The 21,717-nt window shown below is 41.3% G+C and overlaps 1 protein-coding gene and 1 long non-coding RNA gene across 4 annotated transcripts in view; one reads left to right on the forward strand and one right to left on the reverse strand.

The window, feature by feature from the left end:
• Positions 1-151: 151 nt before the first annotated feature.
• LOC117225469 (alpha-tocopherol transfer protein-like) overlaps positions 152-21,717 on the reverse strand; it is a 30,004-nt gene continuing 8,438 nt past the window's right edge. For 2 of the 3 annotated variants that reach the window (XM_033479050.2, XM_033479048.2), the window contains exons 2-5: positions 3,872-4,045; positions 2,358-2,911; positions 1,829-1,979; positions 152-757 (exon numbers count right to left, since the gene is read on the reverse strand). In XM_033479050.2, coding sequence (XP_033334941.2) covers positions 723-757; positions 1,829-1,979; positions 2,358-2,911; positions 3,872-4,040 — 909 coding nt within the window. In that variant the 5' untranslated portion in view covers positions 4,041-4,045 and the 3' untranslated portion in view covers positions 152-722. Of the gene's footprint in view, positions 758-1,828; positions 1,980-2,357; positions 2,912-3,871; positions 4,046-4,157; positions 4,741-21,717 lie in introns of those variants that run through there. The other variant, XM_033479047.2, reaches the window with a different exon arrangement.
• Positions 18,820-20,211, forward strand: LOC143258871 (uncharacterized). Its single transcript, XR_013032781.1, has 2 exons — positions 18,820-19,021; positions 19,418-20,211. It is a non-coding gene; the product is annotated as an uncharacterized LOC143258871 (long non-coding RNA).

Genomic DNA, 21,717 nt, shown 5'->3' on the forward strand with positions numbered 1-21,717 from the left:
TCGTTTCCGGGAACATAAATTTTGCACTTCGTCGACGAAATCATTTTTCCATCCAATCGAAATCGTTTCGTCGAGCTATACAATCCTCGCATCGTTTCAAATTTCTGATTTTCGCCGCCAATGCGCGAAATCTTTGCAATAACAATCGGGATATCGCATCTGTCATATATTTTGCGAAAAAAATACAAAGTCAAAATACTAAGAACTTTTTATAATACATACAAAGATTCACAGCGTGGCACTAATCGATCAGGAGACAAGTGGAATTCCGTCGTTTATGTTTTTTTTCGATTTCGTGCGCCCGTTTGTCTCGACGATTCGGTCGAATTTATTGAAACAATAGCTAACTCTACGGTATCCCTACGATTCTCGTAATAATACAATGCTAACGATAACTTTAGCTGCGACGGCCTAGCCTACCTGTTGCTTCTTCGGCATTCATTCTCTCGTAAGAAAAGTGAAAAAAGAAAACACACGTAATTTGTCACGGATAGACGGAGAGATGGTGGGGACAAGGGATTGGGAAGGGCGACGGAAGCAACGATCCAAATCTTGTTCTTTTTTTTATAAATAATGCAGACGAGTCGACGGAATGGAATCCACGGACGTCGTTGTTGCTCAGGAATCGCCTCGAACCAATCGAAACATCGAGTCCCGATCCTGTCGGAGGCTATTGTTCCTCTTCACCCCTTCTCGCGGGGACGTTTAATACTATTTACAAGCTATTTCCCGTTTACGTAACCATAAGAGTTGATCGCTGCAAAAGAAACAAAGCTTCAGAACGCGGAATAATGCAATTTTAGTTTAGTAATAAAGCAATTTTAGTTCGCTATTTTACTGCCAGGCTAGTGGGACCAGTTACTATCGAGTGATCAATTGCTGTGCTCTTCGTTCGTTTTTGGACACAATTGACTTTCTATTTATCAAAGAAGACATATTCAATTTCTGTATTCGTTTTATTCTATTTCTCTATTCTATTTTGTTTATTTCGTTTATTTTTGAATGACAATGATTGAATATGTTTTCTTCGCTAAAAAGAGAGTCAATTATACGCGAAAACGAAACAACGGCACAGTAATTGGTCACTCCATAGTAATCGGCTTCAAATCAGCTACTTCAATTGGTAGTTCCTTCTTTTTATCTTATTTTTAGGGATTATGCTGCAACATTTTCGAAATTTTTTAGTCAGCTTTCCTAAGCTGCAAGTGTCTACGAACCCAGAAGTTGTAAATTATTTGACTTTTTTGTGGTGTAATATTAGACACAATTATTTACCGTTTCTGAAGGCGTAGACAAAACTATTTATTGCTTCTGGAAGCGTTGGAGTTCGTATCGACGTTATTGTGAATTAAGCGAAGATCGTGGTTCGTTGAAAAACTCGAGAAATAAATAGCAATGCGCTTAGCTAATTTTGTCGACTCTAAGCTCGGTGCGCGAATATTATGCAAGATATTATTTAGCGTTGCTTAGGTCTCCAAGATCACTATCGAGCTGCATTTTTTAATTTACTTAAATCGCTGTCTCTATAAAATATGCTTAAAAAATGGCCAATCACATGCACAGCTGGCTTTCTCAGCATCTGCTCATTGAACTTTCTGTTTCGATGATGATGTCAAGCTCGCATTAATCATTATCGAAGTGAACTGACTAGTCATCACAAATCCTGCTATCTCGTCGAACTACCGGAGGACTGCGATTGTAGTAATTTCCAATAATTTCTTCACTCGTAAGCCAAAATCGACAACAATTCTTCGCGACGCATAGATAAATAAATAAAAGAAACAAACAAGAACACAGTCCACGTGATTAGAACATTGCTCGTACGTACCATCGTACTCTTTATCACATATCAGCAGCAGTTCGAGCCACTGTGGCCCAGTGACACGTGGTATCTGCAGAGTGCCGCCATAGCAATCGGGCAAGCATTTAGGCGACAGGTATTGGTGCAACGATTTGCGATCTGTGCCGTGGAAAATGATCTGAAAAGTAGACAAAATCGAATGAGACGAAATTAAATTAATCCGAATTAAACGAATCCGAATACAATAAATACTCCCAAATTGTCCCTCAGCTTGTAAACAAAAATGGACAATCGTATCCCCTCTTCCCAAATTTTTCATTGTTTGCTGAGGCTTGATTCGAGAAAATTTACTGTAGCTTCCAACGAAATAACGATTCGAAATCACGCGGAGAAAAAGATCATCATCAGAAAAAGATCATCACAAAAATGGACAATCGTATCCCCTCTTCCCAAATCGTTCATTGTTTGCTGAGGGTTATTTCGAGGAAATTTACTGAGCTTCCAACGAAATAACGATTCGAAATCACGCGGTGAAAAAGATCATTGACTGACGCACCCTGTTCTTCAGTTTCTCCTTGAGGAACGGCTTGAACAACGCGAACACCATGTTGAACACGTAAGGCTGGTTGATGATGTGAATGTTCTTCACCCGAAGGGGCACAGCTTCCTGCAGCCAGTCCAATATCCTCTTTGCGAACGGAGGATTGAACTGCCAAGTCTGCTGAAGCGTCAGACCGTCCATATCGAAGATCACCACGGCTCCTGCGATTTGTGTAGTCGGCTCCAACATGGCCGCCTCTACGTACAGGACGCATCCCTTGAACACCTCGTCCAAACTGCACTTGTTGTGCTTCCATTTCTTTCCAAGCTCGATGATCAATATCCGTCTGCCGTGCTGGTCGCGGTTCGGCAACACGGTTAGGATATTGTGATCGAAGATATTCTTCTCCCGGCTGGGCTTCAGACCCTTGTAGACGTTCTCGTGCTTCACCTTGAAGCTGTAGTAGTTCTGCACCAGCTTCAGCGCCGATTCCGGATAGTATTTGCAGGGCCTGAGGAATCGGATCAGCCACGAGTCGTTGTCCAGCGGCACCTTCAGCTTTGTCTCGGCTGTGAAATTTTCGCGATTTTCATCGAGGTCGATCGAAAATATCAATTTATTGTTTTTGACGTCAATTGAACTTTCTCAGCTGTTCTCCGATTAAATGTCCGAACCTTCCGCGCCTGTTTTCAATTCAACGGCTGAACTTCCCAAGTCGATGTTCGATTAAACGTTTGAATTGTCCACGTCTATATTCAATTCAACGTCCGAATTTTCCGAGACGATTTTAGATCGAACGTCCGAATTTTCCAAGTCGATTTTCAATCGAACGGCTGAATTTTTCGTGTCGATTTTTAATTAGATGCTAAATCTCTTGCAAACTGAAAGATTCTAGATCTCGAGGATTCTTAACACCAGGTTTACGGTACCCGTGAAAATGACCGCTAATTTTTTAATTTACGATCGTGTAGATACGGTTTTAATGAAATTGTTAAATTTCGATTGCAAAGATACACTTGTGATTTATTTACCCAATGTATCTGTTATTACTCGCGGCAAATATTACAATGATACTCGTTAAAAATTCGAAAAAACATCTTGTCGTTACTTTTATAAACTAATAAAAAAAAACAGTTGCTTTCAGTGCGCCGTAAATCTAGCGTAACCTACCATGCTGATCATTTTGACTAGTTTCACATTTTTTATTTTGAGATTCTTCACACTATAAAGATTCTTTTATAGAAAATGGTTGACTAGATTTCTTAATTCAAACGTACATTTTAATAAAAATGGCGAAAAGTCTAATACAATGTAGTTTTGACATCTTTATGGAACAATACACGTCGGTCACTTTTAGTGCTCGATGAATCTAGTATTAAAAAAGTCTCGAACCGTGCAACCCTATATTTGAGAAATAACAATAAATAGCCCTAGGAAATTAATATTTCGCTGACTTGGCAGATCGATTTTTAACGAATATTCTAAACACTAATACTCCGCAGGAAAAATCGTCTCGCCTAAATGCTCACCTTTCAGCAGTTCCCGGAGCTTCTCGATAGACTCCTTTTGCAGTTCCGGCGACTCTCGAAGCTCCCTCTTGGCGACTTCCTGCAGCTCCGGTCCAGGTGGTATTAGCTCGAGCTCCAGCGTGAATTCGCCTAGCTTCAGGCTGGGCATCTTGTCGAGGACGGTCAACATTGTGCCTGCGAAAGCAAACGAAGCCGTTTCAGCATCGATCTACTCCGACAAACCGACGGTTTCATAGAAAATCAATCTGTGCTCCGAAAATAAGGAGAGAACGTTCGAAGCACTTACGCCTATCGTTGTCGTCAAACTCTTTGAATACTAGTTGAATCATGTTTATGCATTAACCAGAGCACAGCAGAAGCAATGAACGAGTCAGGAGGACTTTGGTGTACCGTATACAAGAGACGAGCAATGTTTGGAAACAGTCGTGTCGGGAAAGGAATTTATGAAGCAACGGAGTCAGGCATATATCGCGGCTCTTCTACCGACAACCGTATCCTGACGCCGCAGATTTCTCGCAACGATGCAAAAACGTTATGCTATAGCACCACATGCAGCACCTCCTCCGAACGCGTGTTTATCACATTCTTATCGAAATTAGAATTTTTATGAGACAAGGTTTCTCGTGGTTTCCGATGGTTCGATGATCATTCCAGAATGAATATTATTTATTGGACCGAGATTAGAACTTGTGGGTCACTCAGGCAAGGTCGATGCGCGGTCACAGAGACGGCATGCACTATTCCCATGCAATTGTTTCAAGGATCTTCACCACAAAGTCGTATGGGATGAGAATCATCGACAGGGTTCGATCAGTTTGATGCTTGCGTTAATTATTGCACGTTATATGTATACACCAAGGTTATTATGACATCCCGGGGATGATTCGTTTCGGCGATCAAACAATCGGTTGATTAATTATCACTTTGTCACACTAACTGATGCGTTCCATCTTTGCTGTAATACACTTAATGCTACTGTCGTCTATCGTTTACGATTGTTCTGGAACTTCCAGCCGTCAATCGATCCTCGAAACCATCCACGCGGACACTAACGGCGGTACATTCGGCTAGCCAACATTCTAATTGGAGAATCGGCACTGGTTGAGTAATCAGTCGGTGACACGCCAATGAAGCACGTTAGCAATTCTGTCATGACGATGACGCACACAACGAACTTCTCTTTCTAAAAATATGTATCTGCTCGATTTTTACCGCGCACACGAGCCTCGTGTCACCTATCCGCGATTCGGCACACTTCACTGACTCCGATCGCGGTCGATTTACTGTCGCGCCGCGAACCAATCACGAACGAGAGATCGTTCGAAATTTGATTAGCTACTTTTCTGGAACATCTACGAGCGGAAATTCAATCTTTCGACGTTGAAGAACGATCGACGATTACGCTATATTTAAGCTGCAAAATTCGGTCGAGCTTTCTTCAGGATTTTCTGAAGAGCCGATTATATATTGTAACTTTTTTGTTCAATGTTTCCGCATATACGCGATAAGATAAGAATTCTTTAGAATTCACCACACGGCGATCACGATGATTTTCTGTAATTAGTGTAGGAAAAATTGTGGAAGGTCAGTTTCGTTTTGCATTTTATTTTATATTTATCGATTACGGGAAACGATTGTACAGTCGTCTTTAATTCACATTCGTTTCTCCTGTTATTCTCCAACGGCGTGTTTATATAAAATTAAACTCTGTCAATCGTTGTCATTTTTAGTTATCGTTTCCGATACGTATTGTCTAAAATCGTCGAGTGCTCGCGATAAACTACTATGAATTATTCACGACTCGATTGCCGATTTTACATTTCAATAATATCCGAGGGCAAAGTTGTTTAGTCATGTTCGCGTTGTTATCATGTTTTGTCAATAACGTGCGGACATTTATTTAAATTCTCAAGTTCGGAAGTATGAATTATTCATAGTCCGATCCTTCCGAAGAATATTTTCAGGAAATTATACGGGGAATTTCGTTGTCGAACCGCCTTAAGGAAAAATTGTACGAGATCGCTATGTCGTTGTACCGTATTTTAGGCGAAACGCGTTCGTTTCTTTTTCATGAACAACAAAACGGGGAGACTTCGCGCGTTAATTAACCATTGTTCTTACGGCGACTACTTCGGGCCGTACTAATTTTCGTGCCGTAATAACGTTCAATTACGAACAACGAACCAGAGAATATTCACACGTGAATTATCAATTTCTCTTGCAATAATGCCTTCGAGATGGCTCGCAAACGTGATACTTGTCTACTTTTGGACTCCGCGCCGGGCTATTTAATTCCGTCGGAAATTATTCTGCGGAAAATTGCGGGAAGTCCGATTTCGGTTTTGAAAGGGCAGAACGAAAGATCGAAGGGGGAAATTCGAGTGGCGCGAATCGAAATCGAGATTCCGTTCCCGTTTCGGACGAGGAATGAGGACGCGGCTGCCGCTCGGAAAGCCGAAACCGAACTGCGTGTCATCGAGTGCCGTCGCGTTATCGGTTCCCCGGTGGCACGTATACGAGTGCGACGCTTATTTCGTAAGTGATGACTGGCGATGTTTTGCTGATCGGTGGTCAGCAATTAAAGCAAGGGATCGCGAGTGAAAGAACGATAGTTATCCGGTAACTTAATAATTATTTATAAGCGGCTCGGCGAACATTCGGACAGCGTATCGATCGATAATTAATAGTTCGAGACTGTCGCGACTATCGCGGATCCTTCAAGGATCCTTGTGAACCGTCAGAAAAAACTGCAAGGAAACTGTCAATCATTTCGCGGATCAATTTACAAAAACTGGAGCGGATAGCATTCCGTTTGCATATTCGACGTATCGCTTCGTCGCTCGTACAGCGATCGATTTTGTTAGAAAATGCGACTGAAATGAAAACGAATAGTTTTGCAAGTAGAAGGTTATTCTGTTTGATTTATTATCGTTTATTTGTAGGTTTATTTGTATTTGGTAGGACCATTCCCGTACGAATTTTCGATTTTAATGCGAGCGAGATAAACGTTGAAATTTGTTATTTAATTTGTTATTTGATATTTTTGTGTATCTACGTGTATTTTACGCATTTTATGTATCTACGTGTATTTCGTGTATCTATGTATCTTTTGTGTATCGTGATATTTTCTATATTCTGGTGTTTCTGTTACGTTTCGTTTGTTGCTTGATAAATTCGCGAGCGACGTAAACGCACGGAATCGCGCGGAATAATAACGACGTTAGCGCAGGCGGCTCAGTTTTCAGTGAGAAGTCACGGTCTCGCGAAAATTTCAATCTGTCTGGCTGGGAAAGAGACCACGCAGAAGGTAATACGGTCCAATTAAACTCTCGCGCGTTTAGAAACGACCGGGCTCTGCGTTCTCGTTTGAAAAACGAGGGAAAAATCTGCCGGCCCCCGAAATCCAATTGAATCCAATCGGATATATTGCGCCCGACACCGCGCCCCAGAATCGCACCTGCAGCGAAGATTAAATTCAGGAGGCGACAAAATGGCGTACGGCACGAAGAAATTGCCGCAATTAACCTACTCGGCTGTAAATGAAAAATTACCACGCGATAACGTTGTTAATCTACATCTCTCTGCCGCACCAAAATATACTACACCAATTTTAATAATTTTAATATTATAATAATACTATATTCGATCTTTATTTTTATGATTTCATCTCTGCTCTTGCTGCATCATAATAATCTTGACGTTGCTGCCAAAAAATATCTTGTTCCACTATTTTACAGGCTCTTCCGATGTCATTTTCACACAAATTTTGTCTCTGCTACATCGATCGAAAATATTTGATGATACAGTAGGGAACAAAAGTCTCCACGCATCTTTTAAAATGGTAAAAGCTTTTTAAAAGTAGACGAAACGACTTGAATTTTTTTTGTAAATGTTAGAGGAACTATTTCACGGTACACAATGATAATACTTTGTTTTAAAGTATTGGAGATTTGGAATGGAAGAAATGCGACGAAACGAGAGTTATTTGACATCTTTTTTAAGTAATAGCGAAATTAAAAGCGAAATATTTCTGTCGTTGTACAATGCACTAGTACCTTCAACATTTACAAAATAATATTCAAGTTATCAAGAACAGTTTTGAAAAAAGTAATACCATTTTAAAAGGTGTGTGGACACTTTTGCTCCTCGCTGTACTACGACTCCGACATTGTAACGAAACTGCGGATCTTCCTGCAATAGAAAAATTCTCTGCGTTAATTGCAAGGAGAAAGTTCTAACTTTCAACAATAAATTTATACGAAATAAAGAAAATCATCGCCGGCTCTCCAGAAAATTCGACCGAGAAACGTTCCGAAAGATTCCGTACGACGAACAACAGAAAGATTGGTTCCAGAAAATTTGTACACCACGAATGTTCGATTTATCTGGTCACTGGAACCTTTTTGATTAAGGTCCGAAGGGATCGAAGCGGTTCGGGAAGGATCACGAGAAGAAAGATCGCGCGCGAAGATCACGGTTTTCCGCGGCAAGCACTGATCGAGATTCAATCGCGATTCGAATCGCAATTAAACGAGGCCCGTTCGGCTCGAAGGAGGCTCCTCGCGATCCGAACAATCACTGTACTCGCGTGGCACGCTGAATTCGCACGCGAAAATCCACCGTTCACCGTAATGGCGGCCGGGGAACGAGGGGATTCACAACGCGAAATAATTCCGACGCTGCGAGCAGCGGCAGGCCTCGTGGCCTCCTCCTGTGTTTCTTTTTCCTTTTCTTAGTCTTTTTCTTCTTGCGCTGCCGGCGGACTCGCGATCTAGCCTGGCAATTACGTTTTTCAATGGCTCGGCTGCAGCTGGAGCGTGGAAGCGCTCTCTCGCCGAAGAAAGCCGCGCACGGTTGCAACGTACGCGTGCCATGCTCTGCATTTGTTCATCCTGGATCGATGCGTTTAGCCTCGATTCGCAGAAAATGCGACGTCCTCCAAAAATCTCGCTGGTCAAAATTGGATTCGAGAAGAGATTTCTAAAAATTGTGCACCATTATACATTTAAAATATTACTTTTTAAGAATCGATTGTGCGGTACACTTTTCACCATTTCTTCGAGATAATCCTTATCAAGGTGTTTTTAGGAATATCGGTGTTCCTAGAAACATGATATAAAATTCGCAATATTCACGGTACTTTGCAACGTCGGTCAAGGATGAACGAAGCTGCCTAATTATAGCCGAAAAATTGACGAACGCTTAGGACTTGTTTAAACACCGCGAATCCTAGCGAAGTACAATGAATTTCTAGCTGACGGGCCGAAGAGAATCGAAACAAGCGAACAGAACTATTCCATAAAAATGTAAGTGGTTCCGTTGCATTACCAGGATGAAACGATGCCGTCGTACAATAATAATAATAATAATAATTCTCGACGTATATTACCGCGGACGGGGCATTGTTTGCGTTAATAACGAGAGTACTAGGCACACTGTCTAGCAGACTGCCATCACGCTAACGAGGAGGAAATCGAAGTGGCGTTGGAAACAACTTTGCACACCTCGCAAGCAGAACATCGTCTTGCTCGCAAGCACTTCGGGCACACTCGAATGCGACGAAGAAAATAGAAAAACTGCGCGAGCTATTTAAACGATTAATCACTTTGGAAACGAATACATAGGCGGCGTTGTTAGGAGAATGTTATCCAGGAACTGTTCCCGCGACAGTTTTATCGTCGATAAATCTCCGTCGAGAAGCTGCGTCGGACAATCTGAATGGCATTCGCGAATGAAAATAATTGTGACGAATCGAACCGAGTTTTTTTACGATCGTCAATAACGACGCTCTTTCACTAATGCTATCGTTCTGCCGGCGCGTACGGCGGTCGCATATAGAAATCATCGAAAGAATGTCTCCCGGACGATTTGAAAGCGCGGCGCGTCCGTAACGGTTGGAAAAAAAATGTTGTTCGGCTCATTGTACATTCGACGCATGCGATCGCGATAACGTAACTCGTGGTCCGGCCGTCGAATCGCACGCGTCGCGCCGGTTACGTATTTTAATCGGAAATGCATTGTCCGCGATACAGCGGAGCCTCCTTCCGCGCCTGTGTGTGTGTAAGTGTGTGTATGAATAACCGACTGTCCGACCGCGATTCGTCGCGTGTTGCATTCGCGAAGATACCGCGATGAAATTCACCGGCGGGACCCGCGATACTGAACGCATTCGTCGGCCGGAGCCCGATTTTTCCTCTTCGAGTTTCACTCGACAGAAATAACCGGTAAACAATTTCCTCCGAGCACGAACCTATCGTATAATCGCAGGCCGTAATATTAACGAGCCGGAATGCGAAGTCGTTAATATCAATTGCGGTTTATTGCTCCTGCGCATTTTACGCGTCTGCGCCGCGCGCATGTTCCGATAGGATTTCATATCGGCGAGTGCAGCGAGATTCTACTTTATCATTACGGAGTGGCAAAATTTTCATCGCGGAAATCGATCCTCTCTCTCTCTCTCTCTCTCTCTCTCTCCCTCTCTGTTATTCCGGCGAAATTGTTTTCTGTACTCGTGTTCGCCGCGCGCCAGAAAAGCAAACGAAGGAAAGTAAACTCGTGCAGCACGTTCGTGCAGAAATAAAACGCGGGATCATGTAATATTAATGATGCGCGGGGTGAATTCGCGAATGTTGCTCGCGCTTTGTCGTTCCAGAAAGTCACTGACTGGGAAAATTGTTCGCCGCATTCGTAATCGAGCCGCGAAATAAAAATTACGAAACAAACCCGGCGAACATCAAGCTGTTGCTTAACGCGATGATACAGAGTCATGCAATATTAACGAACCACGCGGTAGACCGGCCAATGTGATGTATAAATCGCGGAGGTTTCCGCAAAATCATTCATTTGACATCATCGCGCATTTAATGCGTTTTTTTTTTTAGTTTTGCGCTGTAATAATTAGACTGCGGATCCTCGTGCATAATTAAAATTGTCTGCGTTGACTGCAAGATGCGGGAGCCTAACAGACATTTATTTCATATTTTAATAAATAAGTTTAACGAGTTGAACGTAATACAGTAGTATCTTTAAATTATTTTAATGTTTTCACTGCGCAGTCTGGCAACGATTCTTTAATCACTTTGTTATCCCATATTGCAAATTAGATGCTAAACCTGAAGGTATTAAATAATCTATTAAAATTTGCAGGTTTCTTATGCGATAAGAGAGCTTGGGGACACTTGCGTTGAAATTCATATAAATCCTTAACGTGGCCACAACCTGTGCTCCTACCCTAATTTAATTAACACACGTAACCGAAACTAGAAAGTTAAAATTTATCAGAGTAGATAGTATTTGAACACATTTGCATTCTAAATATTCTAGCAAACTCTATTTCCTCGAATATATTGCAATAGAAATGGATTTTAATAATTAATGAAAAAATAGTGTCACACAACACATGTGGCAAACGTAACACTCGACGGGTTAATTCGAAACTGAATTGAATTCCGCGAAACTTGACCAAGTAGTGCATCATGCGATCTCGTGGAAATGTCTGCGTTGCAGATTCGTCACCCATTGAAACCATTGAAACGTGCGTGGAAACTCAGCGCGAATATCATCTTCCGTTCATGACTTCGCAATGTTCGGTTTTCGTGCGATATGAAAGAAGTTTCGCGGAATTCGGGGCTCGTACACGATAAAAATTCACCGGTGGCACTTACGGCGGTCCGCGCGCGAGTAGAAATTTTCATTCGAACGGCGCAGCGTCGCGAAATTTCGCTGTTTACGAAGCGAGCAGCGCGGAGAACTCGCTAAACTGATTTCGCGGGCGCATATCGACGCAGATTCCAGCGCTTTGTCGCGGGAACAGTCTCCCCGCAGGTTTCTCTTAACAAGTTCGAAGCGAGGACAAATATTCTCCGAGTTGTGCTGTTCACCGGCAACGAGTTTACGCGCGACAGCCGCGCGTTATTCCGGATGGCGATGTCGTCCTTCGTTCGACTGCGAGAACCGGAAGCGACGCGCGGTCATCTTTCCGACAGAACTTCCGATGGTATCGGGACAGAGTGACGCAACTTTCTTCAAATTCGAGCTTAGATGTTGCGGCATGAGCGAACAATAACGGGAAAGCATAACAATAAAGTTCCGACAGCGGAGAAACTGATTAAACTTCCGCTTCGTTTAATTTTTGGAAGACAGGTCGACTTCCGTGAGAAAAGTCACAGAACTTCTAACAGAATTAAGATACGATAATGAAACCTTTTTTAAATTAAAGCTTAAATGTTACGGAATAAGAAAAAAATAAGGAGCAATAACGATAGTCAAGGCTTGACCTTGGAGATATTTTTCTATCTTTCACTTTATCTACAGCGAACGAACATTGCGAGGAAAGGCCAACTTCGATCAATATTTTCGAGGTCGAAACTTATTTTCCATTGTTCTTCATTAATTCTATCTTATTCCTCATGATTTCAGCTTTCGTTTGAGCAGAGCCTCATCGCCGCAGCTCGATCCTGTCGAAAGTTCGACGATTTTGTTCTTGAATACGCTCGAGAATCCAGAATATGTCGCACGACAATCGAGATTTATTAATTCGGGATCCATGATCGACGACACGAAATTTCAAAGATCCAGCAAGGATTAATTGTGTTGTCATTAGAATTGTGATGCAGTGGGAACCGGAGATAGCGTAAATGTCTAATTTGTTGTTAACTCCGCGGTAAACACCGAGACATGCTATTTTTAGAGTCGATTTACATAGTCGCTTACGTAAAAATATAAATCCTGCTTAATTCCGGCTGGCTCTCCTGTTTTGAAACATCATCTGATTGTTCATTAACGTTCACAGCAGAAAAAGTAATGTTTCTGTTTGCGTCAATTAGACAATGATTCCATCGTCGAGATCACTTAACTATCGATTAGACTTTGCCTAGACGGAACAGGAAACGGGGACAGCGAATAGAAACGATCGATCGACCATTTCACAATTACTTGAATCATGTAATCACCCGATAAAATGAAAATTTATTAGACAAAGATTCGAATTGAAATTGAATTTGTTGTTTCACTCGGTTTAGTCGTTGACAACGAGGATCCTGTCATTGCTGTCATTGATTGTCGGAAATAATTGAACGAACATAAAAATCATGATTCAAACAATTTATCCCTTGAAAATTTATTAATAGTCTTTTCAATGACTGAACCGTGTCTAGGAGAAGCCAGGTAATTATTTTTCAAACGCTAATTTCGAATTTGCAACATTATATCAATGCTGCATTATATTATATTAATGTAAATAGTTTGATGGATTATAGACGATATGATTGAAATCTTTGAACAATTTTTTAAGAAGTTATGCAACTGTTGACCTTCGACTCTAAAAGAACATGAAAAGTGCTACCTGAAGATAAAGTGCTGAATCATGATACTCACGCGTTCATAATCGTTAAATTGTTAGTTCAAATATCAGTTAATAGCGAAAGTTTTTGTCTGTTGTTGATCGTAGTTCTTGTCATTTCTCTGACGGAATGATGATATTAAAAAAGCGTGTTATTTAAATACATATTACGCTGACAGGTTTAATTTCGGCTGTGTTTGGTGATTAAAATCGACTCCTGGATTACTTAATCTTAGGTCATGCATATTCGATGAGGAACAACGAATCGTGCATGAAGAATTTACGAATCGAAAGGGAGAAGTCACGGGAATCGCGAGGTTTCGGTCGGAGCCTCGATTTTTGCAATCCGCCGGACATATTTTTCGCGTCGCGACGGTTCGGGGGAGGGAGGATCGATCGCGGGAGAGTCGCGGCGGAAGAGGATCAAGGACGCGATTGAAAATAGTAATTAGCCCCCGGAGAAACGCGGAGGAAAAGCGCCACGTAAACTCCTTTAATTGCGCAACTTTTCCGTTCGTGTTTGCTCGACGCTCGTGTGTCTTAATTCTAATGAAAAACAACAGAATTGTTTCTTTTGCCCCATAAATGCAAAACATTATAACACTGTATCGTTCTTCAATCATGCGAGACGTTGAAAAAGTTGTTTACGTTCAATCTATTCTAATTTATTCCACGTATTCTGTATTGACGACATTGTTTTGTAATATTTCTATACAAACATCTTTTTAACGCGCAGAGTCGTGTGAAAGATGGCGGCATATTTTATGGTTCGATGGAAACCGATTTTTCAATGTTCAAAAGAGGAAATCGAGCAGAGATGTTCCGAAGGATCGAAGCAACAGGAATAAAATATTGTGGAGACTCCTTTATCCGAACATTTATTTGTGCAATATTCTGATAGCCAAACGTTCTATCGTCCAATCATTGTATCAGATTTCTTGCAGATTACCTTATACAATAAAATAGAATAGATAAAATAAAGCAAGAAAATAAAGTGAAATAAAATAACATGAAATAAAATAAAGTGAAATAAAATGAAATAAAATAGAATAATAGAATAATGGAATAAAATAAAATAAAGTAGAACCATTGTGTTATTTGGATGCATTATCATCTAGTAAAAAACTTGAACGAAATTTTTAAATAATAGAACATTGAGATAAGTGAATATCTACTGTAATTGACAAAGCAAGTCGGTGAAAACTTTTCCAGCACGTCGACGGTTTCTATCCTGATTATCCGCCATCTTGAACACATACGAAGCATCATAATATATCAGGGAACACATTCGTGGTGGATGCAACTGGACGGCACAGAGGCAATCAATGTGAGAATTAATAACGACAGCATAAATATTAATACGTACGACCCTACGACTCAGTCACCAGATCAAGATGACAATTACCATCGTGAATGATAACAAAGTAAAAACATCGGTCCACTATGATTGCAAACCTGTTTGCGACCTCCGATTCTCCGTTTTTCCTTATTTTTAACCGGAACTAATCACCGTCGTTATTCGATAAAATCGACGTCACAGGACATCATCGATGCAAACAAAACAGCCATTATAATAAATCGGCGACTATTTATCGATTTCGACGCAAAATTATGCAAATGATTGACCGGGGCGTTGCGAGTTCTCATAAACAATGATTTTCCGAGATGACCTTCGACCCGGGACCGGCGCAATCGGGTTAATAAACGATTGCATCAGCCGCCGGCTTTGTCACCGTAGGCGAAGTCTTTGTTATCGGCGGGTTCAAACGTACGAGCTCGTCGGTTACGGCGGCGTTACGAAACCGAGCGGTTCACAAAGGTCGAATTCTTTCGCCATCGACGGCCTCGGGGTGCACGAGGCGCCGGGACGGTGGAGCCTAAACTCGAGGCGAACCTGTCCCATGATCAGGGTCATTTGTATTCCTCTTCTCGAGCCAACTGAGGCGGCGCAGCGATTTTTAAAGCGCCGACATAGACCCGGCTGGTCTTGTTGACAACCGAATAAATCTGTATCGATCCACAAAAGGGTGTCGACCCGGCTGGCACCTAGTTTGCTGCCTCGGGGACGCAAGAAACAAAGTGGCACCGTTGCAGCAATTTTTTAAATGGCTCGAACCGTTTCACGAATATTTAAATAATCGTTTCGTCACCGCGAAAATTCAGCAGCTGAACAGGGACATTTTTTTAACGAATTTAAGTTGTTTCTGAAATATCTTCTTGATCAAAATCGAAGAATGAGAGAGATTGCTTGTGACGCGAGCAGAAGATTGTTCATGGATGATTTTTGAAATATCATTTGATGAAGCTTGAACTACACCTAATGATATTTCTAGACGAATTTAAGAAGTTGCTCACAAAATGTGTTCCTGATAAAAATCAGGACAAAGGAGAGATTGTTATCGATCTAGCAGAAGATTCTTCGTGTTGAGAATAAAAGAAATGGAGTAAAAAATAGAACTATTTTTTATGTTGAGAATACAATGAATAGAGGAAAAAATAGAATTATTTTTTATATTGAGAATAAAATAAATATAGGTCAGAAATGCTATTATTTTTCGTATTAATTATGAAATGAATGAAAGAATAAAATAATATTAATTTTCGAAGTACATTTGACGACTTTTTAAAGCTGCTATATATAGCAGGGCTAAGTACGAACAAACCCTAATATCATTTCCAGGTGAATGGTAAACATTGCTCTTAAAACATGTTTCCACTGAATATCAAAAATGATCATGGACAAGCCAGAAAATTCATCCCATTAAAAATAAAACAAACACGCTAGCAATTGTCATCTGTAGACTGCGTACCTTTCTGGAAAATAAAAGCAAAAAGACAATAGCAAGAAACAGAAATGAGATAAAAATGAATTGTTTCTTTGAATCGTTTTAACAAACTGAAAACAGTGTAATTATATTATTAACTTCTCTTCTATATCATCACAATGTTACATTTCAGCTACACATTTTTATCATAAATGCATAAAATCCGTAATCTGGTAATGAGTATGAGCATTCTCTTCCATTTTTTTTTTGGAAGATTTGTGGATAATTCAGAGAAATTCGCACAACTAGTCTGCAGATCCAAAACGTATCGCGAACGATTCCATAAAGATCACGATACGGGGGTTGTTCGCGTCGGAGATAAATAAAATAGCAGCGAACGATGCTCGGCTGCCGGGAATTTGTCGGGAATTAGGTGGATCGTTGGCGGGATCGCCGGTAAAGAATGAAAGCGCCCAAAAATCCGGATAAACGTCGAGTGTATTTCGCTGGAAGAGGATCCGAGCCCCGGTGCAATTAGCGTTTACGATAAGGGCGGCTCCGCGGGATTAACTTGCCGCTGAAAATATGTTATCGAGGAATCGTACGAGGGCGCATCGACCCGCCGTCATAATTGGCAATCGACCAAGTGTCCCCGGAGGAAAAGGGTGTAAGTTGCACCGTGCGACTGGCCGGGTCGGGCCGGGCCAGGCCGGACCGAGGCGCACTATTTGGGCATCGCCGTCGCGGATGCAACGCGTGCCAACGCGGCCGATGCGTTCCTCGATCGTCGCTCGATGACATTCGAGCGATTCGGCGTCGCAACAGGCGGCCTTTGTTGAATAATTCGCTGACACCATGGATGGCATGCTCTTGCCGACACCTCCTGTCACTGTCTATTCCTCTCTTTTCCTTTCGACACGCTCGGCAAGATTTGCGGGAATTATTTATTGCCAGTGCTGCGATGCACTTTTGTCGGAAGGGACGAATTTTTTCGGAAAGGATGCAGACGATCTTAACCGAATTACACATTATTTAAATCACGACGCGTCTGTCAAAGCTTCATTGTTAACAAAATAAGAGGATTTATGTACTATTTTTTACCTGTTATTATTTTTTACTTATTATCATTTTCTAGTTATTATTATTCTTTACATCTGTTCTAGACGCCAACAGTTCTTTTTTTTTAAGGAATATTGATTCCTTTTAGGAATTAAAAAAAGGAATATTAAATAATAAGTAGAAAATAATACTATTTTCTATTTATCATTATTTTGTACTTACTTATTAACTTATTAACTAATTTAAGAAAAAAGAAATATTGGCGTGCAGAACAGGTTTCTTTAAAACAGGTTTGGCAGTGAATGTGTTAAAACGATTACAATGGTAATTTCTTCGGTCCGAGAATAAAAATGGTTGCGGGTCAAGCAGCCTAATAGATGAAAGTATTGTTTACAGTGGCTGGAATAATGAGGTCTTCAAAATAGATTTCGACGAATCTAATAATAGAAATTCAAACGCATCCGACAAAAGAAGCTCGGGAGGAAGAATATCGTCGGAATAAATTGGAGCAAGCGCAGTCGCACGTCCCGATAATTAAAACGGTTGATCTTTAAGCCGAAGTGTGTCCGGTACGAACGGGAAATATTTACTCTGCCTTGTTCCCGGCTCGAGGAAGATCCTCCAACGGCGGGAGATAAAAATCGTTGTTTACGATTCCGTCGAAGCGGACCGAAGAGCTAATCCGTGCCTGTCCTTCGTACTTTACAGGAAAACTCGCTTCTTCTCGCGATACGTTCGCAGCCGGTGACGCAACATTACCTCTTTTTGTGAGCCGTAGTTACCTGCGCGTGACGTAATATTACGACATTTTAAAAGTGCCAGAACCGAGGCAAGAAATCTGAAAACACGTTTAGAAATCTCGATCAGGAGCGCGGCCAGCGTTTCGTTCATTTTTCCCGGTTCTCGTTTTGGTGTTTCGTGGCGGTTACGTTTTCTCTTTGGTCATCTTAGAGGTTAATTGAATTACACGTGACAGAGATGGAAAAAGAACTATATGGCCTGCCAGGTTTCGAGGTAACACGGTCCGACGGGCTCGCGGCGCAACGAAAGCGACGAAACCGCCGCGGCGGGTGAAAGCGTGAAGAGGCCTTACGTTTTATTAATCGGAACGAGATCTTGAATGAAAGCAGCTGCCAACTATTTCCACTGCGTGCAACGTCATTTGACTTTCGTTCGCCGATTTCATAAGCTGTATACGCAGCTCGTCAGCATCGTGCACGCACTGACACCTTTCGACCAGACCGGCAACACCTGTTCGCGTTACTTGCGAGACGGGTTCTTCTTCTTCCGAGATCCAAACAGTTGGATCTACGATGATTTTTCTGAATTTTTATACTACAAGCGAGAGCTTCGCGATCAAATTATTTGATTATTCATTATTATTATTATCGTAAAAGTAATATTCGTGTTTTTGTAAGCTGTCAAATTTGAAAAGCGAAATTACTTTCGCAACTCCATAAAATAGACAAAACAAAATTCGAAACAAATTCAAAATAAGTTTACGAAAACTGGTTTATCTAAACTGCTGATTCCCTGATTCTGTCAGCCTTAATATGTTTTTGTACTGTTGCTGTCAAAATGGGGGTTTACCCCTATATATATAAATGATAAATTAAATTAAGCTAATTTAAATTAAAAATACGAACTTTGTACGCAAGAATCGATTGCGGTGGTTATTTCTGGGTCACCACCATATTAAATTTAATTGAGAGAAGATCTTTCGGAACCAAGTCAGATTAAGAAAAAATTTCCAAGCCCTAGTAAAAATTAAGAACAAAACTTCTAAACTCAAGTAAAATAGGAACAAATGTCCAGAACCTTAACAAAGTTCAGAATGAATTGTCTAATTCGATATTTCCATTAAAAAATAAATTGCCAGGTGGAACCAAAGGACAAGATGGCGACCAAGATGCCAAAATCTTTACTTCAAGCTGCATCTTGTACCCTAAATTCAATTCTACGAGAAAAATGTGAAGAGACTATTAGGTAAATACGTTTTTCTTAATTTTCAACAAAATATCAAGTAAATTTAAGTAAATCGATTCGACACACGAGGGACACGGTAAGTTTTTTAAGAGTAAGAATTTCTGTTCTAAATTGCACAAAATCGGTGGTCTAACAATCGCTTGTTCAGCCGGGCTGTCATTTTGGTGCCGATTCTCGCGTTGCCGTTTTCTTTGTCGATCCAATTGCACGCGTCTAAAATTAGCCATTTCTCGCGTCTCTCAGAACAGAGAGACTCGAGAAATTGCCGGTTACGCAACGGTTCTGGTACAGTTTTCCATACCGGCGGATGCAGGACACCGGTTTCGTAACCACGCGACCCCCTCTTCGTCGTTTCCGTCCCGGTAATAATAATAATTCCGTGTCCTCTGTTTACAGGGCGCTGGCTAACGATCGTTGGAACACGGTTCTGCCAGTTCCGTCTGGCCAGGAACGCGAGGCTTTCTCGGTTCGCGATCGATCGCTGGCTCCGAACAACTGGAAGTCGACCAAACGACTACGGACACCCTCATACCGCCCCTTTTTCACCCCCGAAAAAGGTCGAGGAAAATTTATTCGCACCGGGGAGCCCGGCATGCGCGATCTTCCTCCTGTTAGCCGGAGGCGCGAAGAAAATGCCAAAGGAAAAGGAGTACAACGGTTTCGGTGGTAAAGGGTGGATGGGTCCGTGGGTTAACTGAACGGCCGCCGAAATTCGGTAATTGGGTAATTAGGTCGGGCGTAATGGGCGTACCAGCTGAGATAAAGCGGAGGCAAGTTGGACAGGTAAATCTACCGTGCTCCGAGGAAGAACGATGTCCCGGGGAGATGAAGACGCTTTTTGCCCGGTCGGCTTTGTAGAACCGCCATTTTGTCGGGCACATTGCGGAGATGTTGTTTCTTGTTTCTGAGATCTTGTTGAATGCCGGGATTAAATGCAAATTGGGAGAATGAGAACGAATGGGCAAGGACGATTACAGGGAGTGCGGCTTGCTTGTCCACGGGGACCGCCATTTTGTGCGCGGGCATTTTTTTAGAAAGTTGCGACGCGGATGCGACGTTACAGAGAATTTATAATAGTGATAATAAAAGATATTATAACTTTGTTTATCGACGGGATAAATCCCTTGTCGCATATAAGAAACTAAAACTAAAAACGAAAAAACGAAATATACTATTTTTATTGATTATGATATACTGATATATATTGTTTAGATAGCTTAGAGTTAAGTTAATTTAAAGTAACTTTACAATTTATTTGACTTGTTTTTTTTAACATTTTAGCATTATGTAGATTATACATTTCAAAATATATATATCATCCTCGAAAATGTCACGTTGCTACACTGCTCTCCTTAATTAAATAGCCCTAACTAATATTTCTGATCGTCCAAAAAACTGAAGCTTTAAATTAATAAAATAATTTTTAAGCAGTTGAAAACAAATAAATGGAATTACATTTGGAAACGTGATGTCCTAAACATTTTAAAGTATTCTGAAAAGTAGCAAATTAGTAGATAAAACATTTTAACTAAGGTCAGCAATATAATAATTCTAATTTGCTGCGACAGAGAAAATAATACTGAAACAGTTTTCTGAATTCTCTAATACAGGATACCAACGTTAGAAACTGTATTTATCGTTAAGGACGCTATCATTGTCCGAGATAAAGAGGAACAGGGTTAAATCTGATCACCGATTGAAAGAAAGCCCCCGGCCGAAGTTTCCGCGCGAGGGCTGCGCGTTAATTACGCCGGCGTGTTAATTGAGACCGGTGTAATTTCAGAAATGACCTGGGTACCTCGAAACGGAAAGGAGAACAGCGTGAAAAGGTGGAACAACTGGGCGAATAAAGGCGTGGAACTTACAATAGTCGAGAAGAAAAGGCGATGAGAAGGCAAAGAGGAGAAAAAAAGAGAAAGAAGAGATTGAAGAGAATAGAAGGACAAAAGAGAGGCTAGAGAGAGAGAGAAAGAAAGAGAGAGAGAGGAGAGAGAAAGGGATGGAGAGAAAAAGATTGAGAGAGGGAGAAAGACAGAGAGAAATGCTCCGTTCTGAACTCTCTCGACTATGGAGACTACGGAACGGGATTCGTTACGTTTCCGACTTTGATTGGGCTTGAAGATAAGGGAGGAACTTGATTTCGTAGGCGACGACGGGAGAAAGGGACGTGAAATGTTTGCCAGATAAATTGCCGAGCATTATCCATCCTCGGGAGAACGCGCGACATGGTTCGTTATCGAGTTTTTCCGCTGCAGTGTCTGCCAGAAAAAAAGACCGAGTTTCCGTCGTGAGACGGATAAGAAAGTTGACGTTGATAATTACGTTATTGTTGATCACGGTTTAATTCACCAGGGAGAAAAAGCGCCCGGGAAACTACGCGGAAGGACGGTTCTCTCGGCTCGTCCCTCGTCGGCTGATTATCTTCGGCAATTGTATTAAATTTGACCCCTTTTTGCAGAAAAGACTGAAGAAACTTCCGAAGTTGTAGCTACAAGAATCGGCGGTTACTTAACGCCGAACCTTACCGAGCGCTAACAGTGACTGACGTCTAACATTTTCCGAGAATAATAAGACCGAATTCGTTTGAACTTCCAATCATTTTTGTGATAATATACGCTTGAATTAATACGTTTATTCAATCATTTTCTACGGAAGATTCTCTATATTTGCAACAATTGTAAAATAAAGAACATGAT

This window comes from Megalopta genalis, chromosome 2 (genome assembly GCF_051020955.1).
Source record: "Megalopta genalis isolate 19385.01 chromosome 2, iyMegGena1_principal, whole genome shotgun sequence".
Classification (NCBI taxonomy): Eukaryota; Metazoa; Arthropoda; class Insecta; order Hymenoptera; family Halictidae; genus Megalopta; species Megalopta genalis.